General features: G+C 45.4%; 1 protein-coding gene across 1 annotated transcript; it reads right to left on the bottom strand.

The window, feature by feature from the left end:
* Positions 1 to 1,179: 1,179 nt before the first annotated feature.
* Positions 1,180 to 12,250, bottom strand: LOC147118431 (uncharacterized). The gene is made up of 6 exons (XM_085983912.1): positions 12,208 to 12,250; positions 11,782 to 12,061; positions 11,579 to 11,581; positions 10,926 to 10,996; positions 7,658 to 7,944; positions 1,180 to 1,203 (listed from the first exon to the last, which is right to left on the bottom strand). Exons 1-6 carry the CDS (start codon positions 12,248 to 12,250, stop codon positions 1,180 to 1,182), a joined length of 708 nt encoding a protein of 235 aa, XP_085840038.1.
* Positions 12,251 to 18,166: the final 5,916 nt, after the last annotated feature.

The raw sequence follows: 18,166 nt of genomic DNA, 5'->3' as shown, positions 1-18,166 counted from the left end.
CGGGTGGGAGGAAGTGTAGTCCAGGTACGTGTGGCAGTCAGTTGGCTTGTAGTGAATGTTGGCCAATAACGTATCTGCAGAGTTGGAGACGGAGAAATCGAGGAAGGGAAGGGAAGCGTCAGAGATGGACTTTTCTGGCCTGTTGATTTTTTCCAACATTTTCTGTTGTTATTTCGGACTTCCAGCATCCGCAGTATTTTGCTACCATACACGACAAAACACTCTCAGCTCGGTTACTGTACAGAAAGCATAGGATAAAGCTCCCTCTGCAATGACCTACCATGCTGTGTGGCCAGGTATAGCAAGGGATTGATTCTGAGCAAAGCCAAGTCTACACGGCACTGTCAAACAGTCTCGGTAAAGTACAGCACTGGTTAAGTTCTCCGTGCTCACTGCCCCATAAAACACTACCAGGGCAGGTACAGCACGGGTTAGATACAGGGTAAAGCTTCCTCTACACTGTCCCATCAAACACTCCCAGGGCAGGTGCAGCACGGGTTAGATACAGAGTAGAGCTCCCACTACACTGTCCCATCAAAAAGTCCCAGGACAGGTACAGCACGGGTTAGATACAGTGTGAAGCTACGTCTACACTCTCCCATCAAACGCTCCCAGGGCAGCTACAACACGGGTTAGGTACAGAGTAAAGCTCCCTCTACACTGTCCCATCAAACAATCCCAGGGCAGGTACAGCACGGGTTAGATACAGAGTAAAGCTCGCTCTACACTGTCCCATGAAACACTCCCAGGGCAGGTACAGCACGGGTTAGATACAGAGTAAAGCTCCCTCTACACTGACCCATCAAACACACCCAGGGCAGGTACCGCACGGGTTAGATACAGAGTAAAGCTCCATCTACACTGTCGCATCAAGCACACTCAGGGCAGGTACGGCACGGGTTAGATACAGAATAAAGCTCCCTCTACACTGCCCCATCAAACACTCCCAGGGCAGGTACAGCACGGGTTACATACAGAGTAAAGCTCCCTCTACACTGTCCCATCAAACACTCCCAGGGCCGGTACAGCACGGGTTAGATACAGATTAAAGCTCCCTCTACACTTGCCCATCAAACACTCCCAGGGAAGGTACGGCACGGGTTAGAAACTGATTAAAGCCACTTCTACAGTCTGCCAGAAATGTTTCTGAAAGGCTAATTCTTAATGTTACATACTGGGTTACTGCTCCCAGTTCTGAGACGCCTCCTCAAACTTAAAGTCAAACTATCGCATTTCTCACAGATACAAGCTTCTGAAATAACTGAGTCGAGTTGTACTCCATGAAACACAAAAGAACAAACCAGCAGGTTTGCAACCAGTCAGGAGGACTCCTGATTCTCACACAGAAACAGAACAGACACAAACGGTGCAACAATCGTGCTCAGAGCAGATAGACCTGCTCAAACCAGCACCTCATGTCTGCACGTTTTTTGAAATTAAACTAATATTAACTTGAAAAAGTCTCTTCGACTTCCAACCATTTTTCTCCCACGCCCCCGCCAACTGTCTGCAATCTTATACACCGAGTAATGTTTAGATAACCTGATAACAAGTTTACTGAAATTATTCACATTCCAGTGTAATTTGCTGCATATAACAGTGACTCCGTGACAGAGCAAGAATTTAACAAACCAGGAGACATTTACACTGAAAACCGAATACCCACTGATTTAGTATAATTTTGTAAGTAAATATAACCTGTAAAGTCGTCGAGGTAAAATCTGCGGCGACACCTTCTCGAGCTGAGCACAGCTGAGTAAGACATGTATTGTTTCTAAATTAATTTTAGACATAATTTAAAATTCTCTCCAATGCTTGAGATGTTGTAGTAACTGTAATCCTGTCCAGTATACAACGCAATTCTGGGAGGTCATCTATATTTAATAAATTGGCACTGATAATATACTCTAAGTTAATATTGATGTTAGCTGATGTTACACCGGATTATAATAAAATTAGGTAAAATTAATTGTAATCCTGTTTCTAACTGGTAACCTGTGAATTTTTAGGGCTTCAATTAAATTAACATGGCATTTATCAATATTAAAATATTAAGAATCATATTACATTCAGACAAATATATTATTTTTACTTAAATCAAATTACATTTGAATAATTTAAAATGCTCACGAACTTCTAATACATTCCCGCTCTCTATTTGCACACTTGTAGACTATGCATGTTTCTGAACTCTATAATCGCCATCTTTTCTCAGAGTGGATCTCATATGATGGATTCAGAGTGAACTATTTTAAATAGTTCACATCTGGTCATGGTCACATCTCACTAACTACCGATGAACTGTAACACCGTGTGTTGACTAAAGCAGGGCTCTCGAGTTTAAACATTGTCCTCAATCTTAACTATAAAAAATAATTTATGAATTCAAAGACAACCAGCCAGATTGCAGTCAGTAACAGAGCCTCCGCTATTTAATAACATAGACAATCTTTTTATATTTTACGCCAGTAATTCACACAAAGCCCGTAAATTCATTATTAAATATATTCTGCTATTATTGAAAATCAGTTCCAGAATGATCAGTGTAAAACTGGCAGAGAACAAATCATTCAGAACATCTGCGTCACTGAAATTTAATGAGCAAATGGAGGCGAGATTTTGTTGATCAATTTATTATTAATGAGAATTAAACCTAACTCTCAGATGTAATCTGTTCACTCTCTATAATTCTATCCCGTAAACAGCACAGCTACAGGAGACAGGATGTTATTGTTAAATTCAAAACCAATATTAACCTTTTGTAATTAAATTAATCTGCTTGACTGTCAATGTGTGTCTCCAGCCTTACGCAATCTGCTCCTTCCTTGAATTTAAATAGAATTATATGAACAATTCCTTGACTGCCAGATACTTCTCAGCCTACAAACTGTTTAAGATTAGTTTAGTGATAATTGTCTCGCTATCAAACAACAAATAATATTGAAGGAATAACATGGTTTCCGCTGCACAGTAAGAATTTACTAACCTGGTAGATGTATTACATTTACAAACTCCTATTTGCAACTCGCATTTAATGCATAATTGAATACAATCCGCCATTCATCTGCGTGAAACAAGGAGATAACAATTAATTTCAAATCGTCATTAAACTGAACACGGTGGTGGAATTCAGTCTGCTGTTACTAAAATAATTTCAGACGTAATTAGAAATTGTCTCCAGCCTCTAAAATTTTCCGCTCAGGTTAATTGTGATCAGTTTAGAGCAGAATTGTGGAAGGCGAATAATGTTTAATAGATTAATATTAATGCCATAGCTTATTGAATGACACTGGCAATATTACCACATTATATTCGTTTGAGTTATATTAATTTAACTCCTCTTCAACCTGCAAACTGTTAATTATATAATTCGTAATTACAGTAGCATTTCACCTATTAAATGTCAGCACCGTAAACCATAGATTAATAGTTGAATCTGCAATTCTCACTTCAATATAAAGATGCATTAAATTATTTTTAAACGATTTTTGATTTATAAAACCTACTTGTTGTCTGCCAACCATCATCTTTCAAACAGTTTTAAACAGATAAGAAAACCTGCAGCAGTTCGATGTCACAGAGATTCAACATTGCAGCAACGCCAAACAGTTTCACAAACTTTAGTTATTCAAAGTAACCCAGGCACACACTCTCCTCAGCAGATAAACAGTAAATCACATCACTGAATCATGCAACAGAACGTTTTCTGGAGAAGCATCATAATTCTAGAAACCCTTTCAGCAGAACCAAATGTAATATTGCATAAAAATCTCAGTGCAGAATCCAGCTAACCCATTTATCACTGAAGGAATTAATTCTTGAAATAAACATAAAAAGAAAATAATGACAGCAGAATTGTGAGTAGACGGATCATGTTTAATCAGTTAATATTGATATAGCATATTGTTGTAATATTGGGTGATATTACGACATTAAATTCATTTAATTTATATTAAGTTAAAACTGATTCAGGCAACAAATTTGTTAATTAGTTAGTTATAAATTACAGTAACATTTCACGTATTGAATATGACCGTTGGTGAATATTACAGTAATAGCTGACGATGTAAATATCAGAAATAGAAATATGTCAAAATATCATTAAATTATTTTTGACCGTTAAAGTATTCTGTTTTCTGCCTACATTCTTATTTCAAACACATTTAGTCACATAAATGTTTACATTTCATCAGAAAATCTGCAACCATTAGATGTCACCGAGATTAAACATTGTAGAAACGCCAAACAGTTTAACAACACTTAGGTATTTAAAGTAATCCAGTCACAAAGTCTCCTCAGCAGATAAACACCAAATCACATCAATCAGGGACTCAATCCCGCAACAATATATTTTTCTGAAGTGGCAGTTTAATTTAATGAACCCTTTGAGGCAGGATCAAATGAAAAAGAGCAAAAAATCTCAATACGGAATCCAGCGAACACAAGTTTCAGTGAATGAATGAATTACTGAAATAAACAGAAATATAAAATAAAGACACAAATACAGCAGTTACTGAAAGAGCAAATGGTTCTTACCTGTTGTCACCGTCACCGTGGTGCCTTCTCCCCAGTAGTCGAGAATAGATAGGTTATATACATTATAAAGCTCCCATACACTGTCCCACCAAACACTCCCGGGGCAGGTACAGCACAGGTTAGATACAGAGTAAAGCGCCCTCTACACTGTTCCATCAAACACTCCCAGGGCATGTACAGCACTGGTTAGATACAGAGTAAAGCTCCCATACACTGTCCCACTAAACACTCCAAGGGCAGGTACAGCACAGGTTAGATATCGAGTAAAGCTCCCTCTACACTGTCCCATCAAACACCCACAGGACAGGTACAGTACCGGTTAGATACAGAGTAAAGCTCCCATACACTGTCCTACTAAACACTCCCAGGGCAGGTACAGCACAGGTTAGATATCGAGTAAAGCTCCCTCTGCACTCTCCCATCAAACACTCCCAAGGCAGGTACAGCACGGGTTAGATACAGAGTAAAGCTCCCTCTACACTGCCCCATCAAACACTCCCAGGGCAAGTACAGCCCAGGTTAGATACAGAGTAAAGCTCCCTCTACATGTTCCCATCAAACACTCCCAGGGCAGGCACATCACGGCTTAGATATCTGACACAGACGCACCAGGGAGCAGAAACCCTGGGGATGATTCCCAGAGCCTGGGGCCTATCTAACACACAGCCTCTCTCCTCCTATTCTGTTATATACACACGTTCTCCAGCTTTTAGACAGTATTTGAGGGAGAGGGGATGAGGGATCACGCGTTGTCCACAGACACATTTAGAGCCTTCTGCGTCCAGTGGGCACAACTAGATAAAGGTTGTGATAAAATCAAATTCTAATGGAATATAATTTTAGTTTTGTTCAGGCCAAGTGTGCGAGTGGAGCCCTTGTCTCGGGTGGCCAGGCGTGGAATGTGTTTTTGTTTTGGAATCGCCCCTTTAAAGGAGACCCGAGTTCAAATGGTCCACACAGACCAAGGAGAATCGTCGGCCCAGCACTGGTGTAACCACTTCCAAGCCTTCTCCAATCTCATCTACACCCATTAACACTGGCCCTCTGTCTCCTGTTTCCCTGACGACATCTCTCCCTGCTCTCCTCCATTTCCTCTCATACCTTCTCCCTGAACTCACTGATCATCACCCCAGGGATCCTTTCTCCCTGCTCTTCTCCATCCCCTCTCATAACATCGACCTGAACTCAATGAACATCACCCCAGGGATCAGCAGTGACCTTCAGATCTCTTCTCCCTGTTACCTTGAACTTTCGCTCCACGTCCTTCACAGTCTCATCAGATGAGTTCGGTGACTCCGTGCCACGTGAAGATCTCCAGGGGTTTCTGGCCAGGCCCGAGTATCTTCTGGCACTTTCCTCCTAATGCGGTTCTGCTCTTCCTCAAAACTCCGTGAATTCAGGCCTAAGGTCTCCTATAGTTGAATATGACATCGGGTTAAGAGAGGGCAGAATTAACGGACCGTCTGCAGGGAGATTGGGAATGTATGGAGTTGGTGCTTATACTCCGTCTCTGCCACAATCTCTCAACCCTCCTCCTAGCCGGGGCCGCCATCCCCTCTAATGTCACCCTCGTCTCTCTTCTCTGTTCACAGGCTCTCACTGAGTCGGGGCTCGGTGATTCTAATGGAGTGCAGGGTCCCTTTAAGAGGCCGCTTGCTGCCGCCGCCCCCGCCTCGGGTTCACAGGACAGAGTCAGAGGTCACATGGGCCACAAACTGGGGCGCTTTAGTGCTGAGCGGAGTCTGGAGACGCCCCGTGATCTCCTAACCCTGAATCAATGGGGGAAACCGCCAATAACGTTGCTGTGACATGCTGAGGGAGTTTGGCGTCATCAACCGCAGGGCAAACCGGCAGTGTCCATGTTTTGTGAGGTACAGTCGGCCATGTTTGTGTGAAGGATAAGCGCTGCGATTGAAAGCAAATTTACTTCAGTTTCCATCAAAATAACTGCTCGATCTTAATCAATGAAAGTGAAATTCTGGCACAGGAGAGAATAAAAAAGTTGTCATTAAAATGTTTTCTGAGGTGCAAATGTGCGGACAGTTCTCCCTGAGTGCAGCGCGTCCCATGTCACAATGGGCCTTTTCACTGGCGCTGTGAGTTGTGAAAGCCGCAGCCCTCCACGGCCGAATCATTAACTCAGTGAATCCAAACCCAAAATCCTTCAGCCGGGAATGGCCGGGTTGTTGGTCCGGACAAGCTGCGGGTGTCCTGCTGAGCGGCGAGAATCTCTGAACAGATTGGACACCGAATCCGGGAAATCCCACGAGGTAGTGACCGCTCATCAACCCAAGCGTTGAAAGACGGATTGAACCAAAGAAAAGGAAAGATGAAACTCTGCTGGTCCCTGTGCAAACAGGCGGACAATAAATATAACCCCTAGGGTGAAATATTGCACTGCAAAGTATAAATGTTTAAGCTGAGAAAAACAATTATTTACACAGAAGGAAGTGACAATGTGGAATAAATGCATAAAATATTTTAACTGTGGAATTGGAGAAGACTCGAAAGAAGGGGACATTAAAGGATGTGAGGAGCAAAAAGAAAAGTGTAGACTTGATGGGCTTAATCACTTATTTCTACAGGGTAAAACTCTAAGATTCGTCCAGAATGCATCAAAGAAGAAAATGTTTACTCTCTCTCCACGCCCTGTATCATTCTGTGCCTGGAATCCCCACTAACTTCAGGGTTTTGACCTCTCCCCGCGCTCTATATCACTATGTCTGTCATCCACATTATGTTCAGGTTTGTGAACTCTCTCCGTGCTCTGTATCACTGTGTGTCTGTAATCCCCACCATGTTCAGGTTTGTGAACTCTCCCCGTGCTCTGTATCACTGTGTGTCTGTAATCCCCACCATGTTCAGGTTTATGAACTCTCCCCGTGCTCTGTATCACTGTGTGTCTGTAATCCCCACCATGTTCAGGTTTATGAACTCTGGTGGGGATTACAGCCACATATGCTCTGTATCACTGTTTGACTGTCATCCCCACCATGGTCAGGTTTTTGTACGGCTCTCTCTGTGATCTGTATCACTGTGTGTCTTTAATCGCCACCATGTTCTGGTTTTTGTACGGCTCTCTCCGTGCTCTGTATCACTGTGCTGTGCGTGGACTCAGTGCACAGTAATACACAGCGGAGTCACTCAGTTGCAGTTTCGCGATGTTTAACCGGCTGATTTTCTGCGCACCATCGACAGAAGCAGAAATTCGGCCCCCGGCAGCGTATTCTTTATTCCCCTCTCCTGAAGTGTGTCTCTGAAGCAGGTATTTCGGTGCCTGCCCTGGGGACTGACGGTACCAGTGTACTGTGTACTGACAGAACCCTGAATATTCGCAGGTTAAAGTAACGGTGTCACCGGCAGTAGAGGTTTGTAGAGACGGACCCTGAGACACCGGGGAACTGGAATCTGCGGGATTATAATGGGATATTGTTATTTATTTGGCTGTTGTTTATCCGGGAACACTTGTCAATCACAGGAATAGTTCTGCATCTCGCGCTAATGCTATTCTTCATTTGAAGCCTGTTCCAACTTTATTCACTGTCCTTCGCAAAGGAACCGGAGCAGGTGGGGCGAGGGGGCGATGAGGAGAATGTATTTACGCTACGAGTTGTTATGATCTGGAATGCACTGCCTGAAAGGGTGGTGGGAGCAGAGTCAATTGTAACTTTCAACAGGAAATTGGATCATTACTGGAAAAGGAACATTTATCAGGGCTATGGGGAAAGAGCGGGGGGAGTGGGACTAATTGAATAGATCCTTCATCAAAGAGCCCCACAGGCAAGGTGGGCCGAATGACCTCCTTCTCTGCTGTATGATTCTCTGATTTCTATTGAATTTCCGTTTTTATTTTTCTTGGTGAAAGACAAGCCCGAAAAAAATAATAGTCCATTCTCCTCCTCACCGAGACAAGCACATTCCAATGATGTTTGACGAAGTGTACCCCGGCTGTGTTATGTCACTGCGCACAGCAAGATCCAACAGAAAGCAGCATCGATTGAGCCAAACTGACACTGGAAATCTGTGGGTCAAAGGTCAATCTATTCCTGCAGTTTAACAGTTCCCGGGAGCTCCTGTCTGCCTTTCGCTCTATTTGTCTCTTTTCTTCCATCACTGGGGCTCATTTGTTCCATTTCACTTAAATTTGGATTATTTACAGTTAGACAGTTAGTTTCATTTTATTTCTACATCTGGGTCACTCACTTTGTGCTGTTTGTGGTTTTTTGCCAGCCTGAGAACTTGTCCCAAAGTCTCTCGGTTGTCGATTGGGTTCAGTCTGTGCAGTTTCCGCAGTGGTTTTACTGTTACTCACTGGGAACTGGCTCTTCCGGCTCTCTGACAACTTCAATTCCTCCAGCCCATTGGCTGATTCTCTCTCGTGTTCTCCTGGCGGAGTTTTCTCTGATTTTACATTATACAGAATCTGCAGAACAGGAACAGGCCATTCGGCCCAAACTTGTCTGTGTCGGTGTTTATACTCCACACGAGCCTCCTCCCTCTGTAATTTCCTCTTCCCACCCTATCCCCTGAGTCCCTCGATTCCTTTCTCCCTCCTGTATTTTTCAAGCGTCCCCTTAAATGCTTCAAAGCTATTTGCTCCAACTGCTCCCTGTTGCAGCGAGTTCCACATTCTGGCCCCTTTTTCTGGACTCACCCACAATGGAAACAGTTTCCCCCCGTGCACCTTATTGAACCCCTTCATCAATTTAATCACCTCCTTCAGGTCTCCTCGTTTTCTTCTCTTTTCCAGAGAAAATATTCCCCACTTGTTCAATCTTTCCAGCAATGTGTAGATTGTTACTGATGTATTTTCTCAGGAGTGTAAGAAATCCGAAGCTGAGAAACGGGCCGGAGCCCAATCGCAGCCCATCCCTCCAGTAAATCTCACTGCCCCGGTGTTGGATTGTGCTTTGAACGGCCCAGAGACCGGTATCTCCATACCCCCGCCCGGCCGTTGAAGTCCGATATTTCTCTCCCTTTCGGTGAATGATTTCTTGCTGGTTCTAAATGGGCTTCCCTCCAGTCAGTACTTGTTCACTCGGGTGTTGCTGTTCTCCTTTATAAGAACATTAGTACCTCGCCCTCACTCGCTCACTGCCCAGTGTTGCTTAGTTAACAGTAACCAGGGATACACATAAACTACTGCAATCCGATCTCTCAAACATGAACATTAAATATTACCGAGAATTACCCAGAATGTAGAGCACAGAAACAGGCGATTGGGCCAATCGGCCCATGCCGGTGTTACTGCTCCACACGAGCCTCCTCCCACCCCTACTCCATCTCACCCCATCAATATATCCTTCTATCCCTTTCTCCTTCACCTACTTATCTAGATTCCCCTTAAATGTATCGATGTTATTCGGCTCAACTGCTCCCTGTGGCAGCGAGTTTCACATTCTGACCACTCTCTGGGTAAAGAGCTTCTTCTGGAATTACCTATTGGATTGATTAGAAAATATATAACAATATAAATAATATAGAAAAGTATCTGTAGTTCAGAATTTTTACATTTCGATTAGATGAGAGACATGGAGGCAAATGATTGCTTATATAAAAGCAACTGGAATAAATGTCAGGTACAATACCACTAATTTCAGTCACTGAGTGTCCAATAATGAAATGCCATCTAGACCTATAGGCGGATCTCCTGTATCAGAAGCCCCACCCTGTTGGGCTCTAGTTTTTCTGCCGCTGCAGTTATCAGACGGGTCGCTGCAAATATCGGACGGGCCGCTACAGGTATCGGACGGGCCGCTGCAGATATCGGACAGGCCGCTGCAGGGAGCGGATGGGTCGCTGCAGGTATCGGATGGGCCGCTGCAGGTATCGGATGGGCCGCTGCAGGTGTCGGATGGGTCGCTGCAGGAATCAAACGGGCCGCTCCATTGTTGAGTTCATTCTCCCGGTACCTGATTCACACTGCCCGGCTTGGGCTGCAATCTCCTACCCAGGAGGGAGCTCTGTGAACCTCTGCCCTGCTCACAGGGAAGGAGAGAGGTCCCTCAGTCACAGTTAACACGGAGAATGGAGGCCGGAGTGTCGACAATCTGCGGTCATTTAAACCAACTGGGAATCAGAGTGAGAGAGATTCCGGGATGCTCATGGGATCCCCGAGGTCCCCGTTAAACCAATGATGGTCCAGATGGGATTAAACTCCGCAGACTGCCTGCTCCGTGGGGGCTCACACCTCCTCTCTCCGGACTCACACCCGGACTCGACCCCGGTTTATATTCCGCTTCCCAATCAAAAACTGCAGTGAACCACCCCTATTAGCAAACCGCTCTGTTTGATTTTGAAGGGGTTTGAGCTGATACTGATCTTAATAATAAACTGACGATAAATATTAACCGGGACAGTCTAACACGGCGGGCTTTGGAGTCACTTACCGGCTGTGATAATCACCACCGTCCCGGATCCATCCACAGTATCATATTTATAATCCACCACAGTGACACCGCTCTCAGTCACCCCGGTACAAGAACCACCGACACCTCAATCTACCGGACACACATCACCAGACAGTCGGCGCTGCCCAATTATTCCGGGGATCAATAAACAATAGTCCGTGTTCCACAGTCCTCGTCGGTTCAAACTGTTCTTTGTGAGACTCTGAGCTCTCAGTAAAATGGCCGAGGAACACGGGCCGGAGATGGGCGCTTCATAGAAAAGGAGCAAATGTCAAATAAAGATAACAGAGAGCAGGAAATTACAATGGAATTAAACCAGATTGCAGCGATAATAACATCAAAACTACAATTCAGGTTCCGGGCCCGGGGGATTTGTATTTTAATAGTACACAGGTATTTGCTCAGGTCTCATCCACTGTGACGTTCCAGTAAACACAGCGTTTCAAGTCAGCATCAAATCCCGCGGGACTCGGTGAGATGGGGGGACATTAGTTACACGTCGGGGACCACGGTTCCCGGTTCCAGCTGTTAGAACAGGATCCCATCTGCTGTTCGGGACTTGTAACTGGCTTCAGTCATTCCCAATCGCCATTCATTGACACCAATCCCGGGAAAGACGTCACCGCCCGCACACACTCAGCATTTACAAAACTCAAGACGCTAACTGCAATAATCCAATTTGATTATAAACCAGACTGTGGGGCAGATGGTGCGAGGCAGAACTGTGGGTTTAACGGCAGATTGACTCCGCTTCTTCACTTGTTTCTGTCACAATCTGCAGCGAGAGTTTTTGTATCGCGGGAAGCCGAGGCCCATCACTGTGTGGTTACGGTACTGGTACTGAGCTTTACAGTAATAGGTGGCGCTGTCTTCAACTCGCACATCCCGAATTTCCAACGAAAATGTCTTTTCTGCCTTATTCGTCGTCACAACAAATCGCTCTTCACTCGAGATCGGCTCCCGCTCTGTTCCGGTTTGGGTTTGTCTGAAGAAATCCCCACTCGTTAAAGGACGAGCGTAAAAACCACCATAGAAAACGCAGTTGATGGTAAGAGACTGACACTCCTCCCTGGTCACCGCTGGCGGTGTCTGTACCACTGACTGACTGAAAGAGCCTGGAAATTAAACAGAGAGAGTTTAAAAGACCATCAGAGCCGAACCACACAACGCTGCTAAAACCCAGACAGTGTCTGCAATTCGGATGGACCCGGGCAGCTTTATATTAAATCCACACAATTTGATTTGTTTGATCGGTACTCACGGGGTAAACAGACACACAGGCTGAAAACAAGGACGATTCCCATCGTTCTGCTGCCTGGAGCTGATGGTTTATATGACGGGAAGCTGGAGACTGCAGCCCTAGACTGTTCTGGGAGACTGTACCTCAGCTCTGGGCTGTTCTGTGAGACTGTACCTCAGCCCTGTACTGTTCTGGGAGACTGTACCTCAGACCGCGACTGTTCTGGGAGACTGTACCTCAGCTCTGGGCTGTTCTGTGAGACTGTACCTCAGCCCTGTACTGTTCTGGGAGACTGTACCTCAGACCGCGACTGTTCTGGGAGACTGTACCTCAGACCTGGACTGTTCTGGGAGACCGTACGTCAGCCCTGGACGGTCCTGGGAGACTGTACCTCAGCCTTAGACTGAAATACTTTAAGGGGTCCAGTTGATTTCCACAGTGCGGTGTCCCGGAGATCACTGATGGGCCGCACGGTTCCCGGATCTCTGGCTGTGTGTTGTGTGAATAAGCGACAGGTTTAAATAAGGAACCTGCAGTTTTCTGGCGATTCATTGGTCTCTGAGCCCGCTGTGAAAGCCCCTCCCACATTGTACACGGGGGAGTTGTTCTGTCGGCAGTCACTGCCGCCCGCCTTTGCCCCACATTAATAAGGTGGGCGGTCGGCTCATGTGTTTTTATTGGGTGGTGTTTATTGAGGGTAGTATGTGGGCCCAGGACACCGGGAGGATCCCCGCTCCTATTCCAATAGTGCCGGGGATACTTTAACATCTCCCTGAACGGGCTGGAGACCTCGGTTAAACCTCTGATCGAAGGACGGCGCCTCAGAACCTGCAGCACTCCCGCAGTCCAGCAACTGAATGTTAGGTTATAACATGAGACAGTCCAGGGCCATTTTCAATATACAGGCAGATACACACAATATACATAAATAATAAACTCTCTCTGTAATTTAAACAAATGATTCATGCACCGCCCTCTTCTGTGGTTTGCTTGTAAGTTTATGTTTCAATTAAGTAATGATTGGTTTGAAGGTCTCTAATATTCAGAGTTTCCAGGTGCAGTGACAGAGAATAAAGCGACACTCGGAAGGCGAATCGACATTGGGGGAACTCTGTGCTTGTGGCTTGTTTTAAAGAACACAATCACTAACTTGTGACATCTGTTCATTGTGTAAAAAGAGTCTCTGACCCAGCAACATACTCTGATCAAATAAACCTAGTGTACAGTCCGCGATCAAACGGTCCGGAAAACACACAGGGGAGATGTGTAAAGGGCAACCCAATATTGCACGCAGGCACCGAAAGGGCATCAAAGGACAAATGGCGAGTTAAGGGCCACAGACGTCATTGAATCATGGTCGACAGCACGTCACATTATCATGGCCAACTGTACGTCACAAAAAGATGGCCGTGTTGGACAGAGCCCGGAACCGTGACGTCAACACCCCGGATGGGCTGCCGCAGGCTCCTAATATCCACCAGGTTTGCTTGCTTAACGATTCACAGTTCATCAGGGAGCTGACCCGAAACGATAACACTGTTTCGCCACCTTTTGCTCAGAACACTGAACTGTGTCATGGGACTGGCAATGATATAAGGAGCACCGAAGATGACCAACCCAGAGCAATGGTTACTTTGAGAACTGGATTTGCTGCTAATATTGAATTTATTGATCTTTTTATTTAGTCTCACGGTATATTCCATTAACTCCTTGTACAGTAGTATAATTAACATCAACACGATGATATTGTGGGAACTATGATGAAACACTACAATGCCGCAGTTACACTAAAAGCATCAGTTGATGCAAATATCGATTGATAAAAAATCCTGCTTTTAGAATGAGAATGAGTGTGAAAAATGTCATATCTTGCTATCTTGCTTCTTCTTTGGCTCAGTGCTGGCACACCTGCCAATGAGTCAGAAGGTTGTGGGATCAAGTCTAGGCTGACACTCCAGTGCAGTGCTGAGAGAGTGCTGCACTGTCCTAGCTGCTGGCTGCTGGATGAGACATTAAACCGAGGACGATTCTGCTCTCTCAAGTGGACGGAAAAAATCCCATGGCACTATTTCGAAGAAGAGCAGGGGAGTTATCCCTGGTGTCTAGGCCAATATTTATCCTTCAATCAAGATCACTAAAGCAGCTTTTGTGGTCATTATCGCCCTGCTGTTTGTGGGCGCTTGCTGTGCGCAACTGGTTGCCGTGCATCCGACATTAAACACGTGACTACACTTCGAGTCGGGTCAGATCGAGAGCAGCAAACGGAAGCTGTGGGCGGGTTTGCCGCGGGCGGTGTTGTCAGTTGTCACCTGTGAGGAACTGAATTCAATAATAATGTCCCCTTCGGAAATTATATAACTCTGCCTCTCTATAAGATATGAGCTATTTTCATATTCGTTAAAAATTAGAGGAAAGCAAGCAAGCGATAGGAATGGCCGAATTATTACATTATTCAAAAGTTAACGATATCTTCATCAGTGAAGTGGGTTAAAACCAGGGGCTGAAACTAGCGGTGGGAAATAGAGCAAAACGCCAACTGATCCCGAGGTTCAGGAGGCGCACTAACTTCTGAAATTATAAAACTGTAATGGAATGTATAACATTAATAAGTATACATAGGAGATCAAAAGCAATTTCACGTTAATTTATATTAAGAAAGTATCAGTCAGTATTGGTTGATGTAATGTGACCGGCGGTGGGAATCCGCGCTCTGTCCGCGCCACCTGGTGGCCGGGTTTAAAGTATCTCCTTTGAGCTGATCGCACAGAACATGGTTAGTGTCCAAGGTGTTCCCAGGCCCTTCTCACTGTGGGCCTCAGTGCACAGTAATACACGGCAGCTCAGTCAGGTTGAAAACAGCGATATTTCTGGACGTTTTCAGAATGACAGAGAAACGGTCGTTAAATCCCCCTTTCCGTAGGAATGCATTCGAATTATGAAAGTGGGAGCCTTGTTCTGGCTCTGACGATAAAGCTCCAGGGAGTAGCTCGCGATGGAGGTTGAATTGTTACAATTGATGCTCATCGAGGTTCCGGCCAGATATTCTCCAGGGTTCTGTTGGCCACTGCCTGACAGAGTCATCAGAACTCAGTCCTGCAGAAAACATTCCCGGTTACCCATGGAAACAGAATGAAAAACAGATAATAGATAGATAGATAGATAAATAGATAGAGATCGAGTTAAACAAAGAGACATGTGGGGAGAGAGAGAGAGAGAGAGAGAGAAAGAGAGAGAGACCGAGATAAACAAAGAGACACAGGGATAGAGAGAGAGACAGAGAGAGAGAAAACGTGTCAGAGAGAGAACGAACCAGAGAGAGAGACAGAGTGATAGAGACACAGACAAAGCGAGAGAGAGAGAGAGAGAGGGACAGAGAGAGAGAGAGAGAGTGACAGAGAGAGAGGGACAGCGAGAGGGAGACTCACTCACATAGCTAGACATGGAAAGTGTTTGTAGGGAGACATCAGTAATTGGCCCACAACTAACACTGATTGGTCCACAGCTGGTATCAGTTCTCAGAGACCAGCCAATCCTGTCCCTGGGAAACGCCCCTCGGTTTCCCAATAAATGAAACCTGCCCCGATTCTGCATTTAGTCTTTAATATCAGGTTAAAAGGTCAACATATTCAAAATATTCTGTGATTTTCGGTCGAACTCTAAACCAGACGCCATGTGCTCCTCACGTTCCTTTCTGATAATAATGGTCATGCTGCCCTGTGGGCCTATGTTTAAAGGGTGTGTGTGTGTGTTCCATGGGTTCTATTTACTGCCAGACTTTTCACACATTCTGTATTTTGTTACAGGAGCGAGTGGCGAAGATTTAGTGTCTCAGGATCCGCCTGAATTACACAAACACTGAACTGCAGTGAGTCGACAGCGTACACTGGCTCAACTGTCTTCTGGTGCATTCAATATTCAGGGGAAGCTCCGAGATATTTAGTGAAGGGGTATAGCGCGCTGTCGGGAGATAAGTATCAAGATTTCCTTGACCGGTTCTCTGCTGACTTGGACCGAGACAAGAAAGCGGTTCCTTTAAATGTCTCCGGGGCTCTTGTCTCTGACTCTGCCGTGTATCACTGTGCGCTGAACCCCACACTGTTACAGGGGCGCAATCAGTCCGCACAAAAACCAGCAAAGGACTTTCACCTCCTCTCAATGAATCAAATCTGGGACTTGGATAATAATAACACAACAGAACCAAACTATAAAAATAAAAATGTGGTAGATCAATATAATTAGATGGATGGATATTTAAGTAGGTAGGCAGACAGAGAGATAAATAGAGTCTCTCTATCCTCACTTTATCTCTCAATTATCCCTTTTTCCTTTGTCTGAAAGTATCCAACCCATGCAGACAAAATATTACGAATTGGCTGAAGACTGGCTTCTGTATTGGTGGGGACCTCAGGAGGAGGCCGATATGGATCATCCACTCGGAACTTCTGGCTGAAGATGGTTGCAAACGCTTTAGCCTTGTCTTTTGTACTCACGTGCAGGGCTTCACCATCATTGAGGATGGGAATATTCACGAAGCCTCCTCCTCCCGTTAGTTGTTTAATGGTCCACTACCATTCACGACTGGATGCGGCAGGACTGCAGAGCTTTGATCTGATCCGTTGATTGTGGGATCGCTTAGCCCTGTCTAGAGCATGCTGCTTCTGCTTTTTACCATGCATGTAGTACTGTTTTGCAGCTTCCCCACGTTGGCACCTTATTTTTAGGTACGCCTGGTGCTGCTCCTGGCATGCTCTGCTACACTCCTTATTGAACCAGGGTTGCTACCCTGGCTTGATGGTAATGGTAGAGTGAGGGATATGCCGGGCCGTGAGGTTGCAGATTGTGGTGGAATACATTTCTGCTGCTGCTGATTGCCAACAGCGCCTCATGGATCCCAGTTTTGAGCTGCTAGATCTATTCTGCATCTATCCCATTTAGCACAGTGGTAGTGCCACACAACACAATGGAGGGTTTGAAGACAGGATTTCGTCTCCACAATGACTGTGCGGTGGTCACTGCTACCAAAACTGGCATGGACAGATGCATCTGCGACAGGTAGATTATTGTGTACGAGGTCAAGTAGCATTTTTCCCTCGTGTTGGTTCTCTCACTACCTGTCGCAGGCCCAGACTGGCCGTTATATCCTTTAGAACTCGGCCAGCTCCTTCACTAGTGGTGCTACCGAGCTACTCTTGGTGATGGACTTTGAAGTATCCAACCTAGATTATATATTTTGTATCCTTGTTACTCTCAGTGCTTCTTCCAATTGGTGTTCGACATGGAGGAGTACTGATTCGTCAGCAGAGAGAGGGCGGTAGGTGGTGATCAGCATGAGTTTTCCTTGCTCATGCTTGACCTGAAGTCATCAGACTTCATGGTGTCCGTGTCAATGTTGAGGACTCCCAGGGCCACTCCTTCTCCACTGTATACCACTAAGGCGCCACCGCTGGAGGGTCTGTCCTGCCGTTGGGACAGGACATACCTAGGGATGATGATGGAGAAGTTTGGGACATTGGTTGAAAGGTATGATTCTGTGAGCGTGAGTATGTCAGGATGTTGCTTGACTCGTCTGTGGGACAGCTCTCCCAATTTTAGCACAAGTTCCCAGATGTTGGTGAGGAGGACTTTGCAGGGTCGACTGTGCTGGGTGTGCGGCTGCCATGTCCGTACCTGGTGCCGAGATCGATGCCAGGTTGTTCATCCGGTTTCATCCTTATTATTGTGTTTCGTAGTGGTTTGTTACAACTGAGTGGCTTGCTAGGCCATTTCAGAGGGTAGTTCAGAGTCAACCACATTGCTGTGGGCCTTGAGTTACATATAGGCCAGACCAGGTAAGGACGGCAGATTTCCTTCCCTAAAGGACATTAGTGAAAGGCGCTGAAAGTCCATTGAAGGAAGGTTTATTCATTCGATACAAGCACCTTCCCGTTGCAGCCCCTGTGCTGTGGGGAAATGTATTTTTGTTTAACAGCCCTGATTTACT

Source organism: Somniosus microcephalus, chromosome 4 (assembly GCF_052327205.1).
Source record: "Somniosus microcephalus isolate GS21.2 chromosome 4, FLI_Smic_1.0, whole genome shotgun sequence".
Taxonomy (NCBI): Eukaryota; Metazoa; Chordata; class Chondrichthyes; order Squaliformes; family Somniosidae; genus Somniosus; species Somniosus microcephalus.
The sequence above is the reverse complement of the archived record's forward strand: the minus strand, read 5'-3'. Positions and strand labels throughout refer to the sequence as shown.

Bases quoted from the DNA above. Each gene is read 5' to 3' on its own strand.
- LOC147118431 (XM_085983912.1), bottom strand. From the start codon at position 12,250: ATGGGAATCGTCCTTGTTTTCAGCCTGTGTGTCTGTTTACCCC. The intron at 12,062-12,207 runs GTGAGTACCGAT...TTTAATTTCCAG, and splicing joins CCTGTGTGTCTGTTTACCCC to GCTCTTTCAGTCAGTCAGTG. The intron at 1,204-7,657 runs GCACTGAGTCCA...AAGTTTGAGGAG, and splicing joins ACTCCGCTGTGTATTACTGT to GCGTCTCAGAACTGGGAGCA.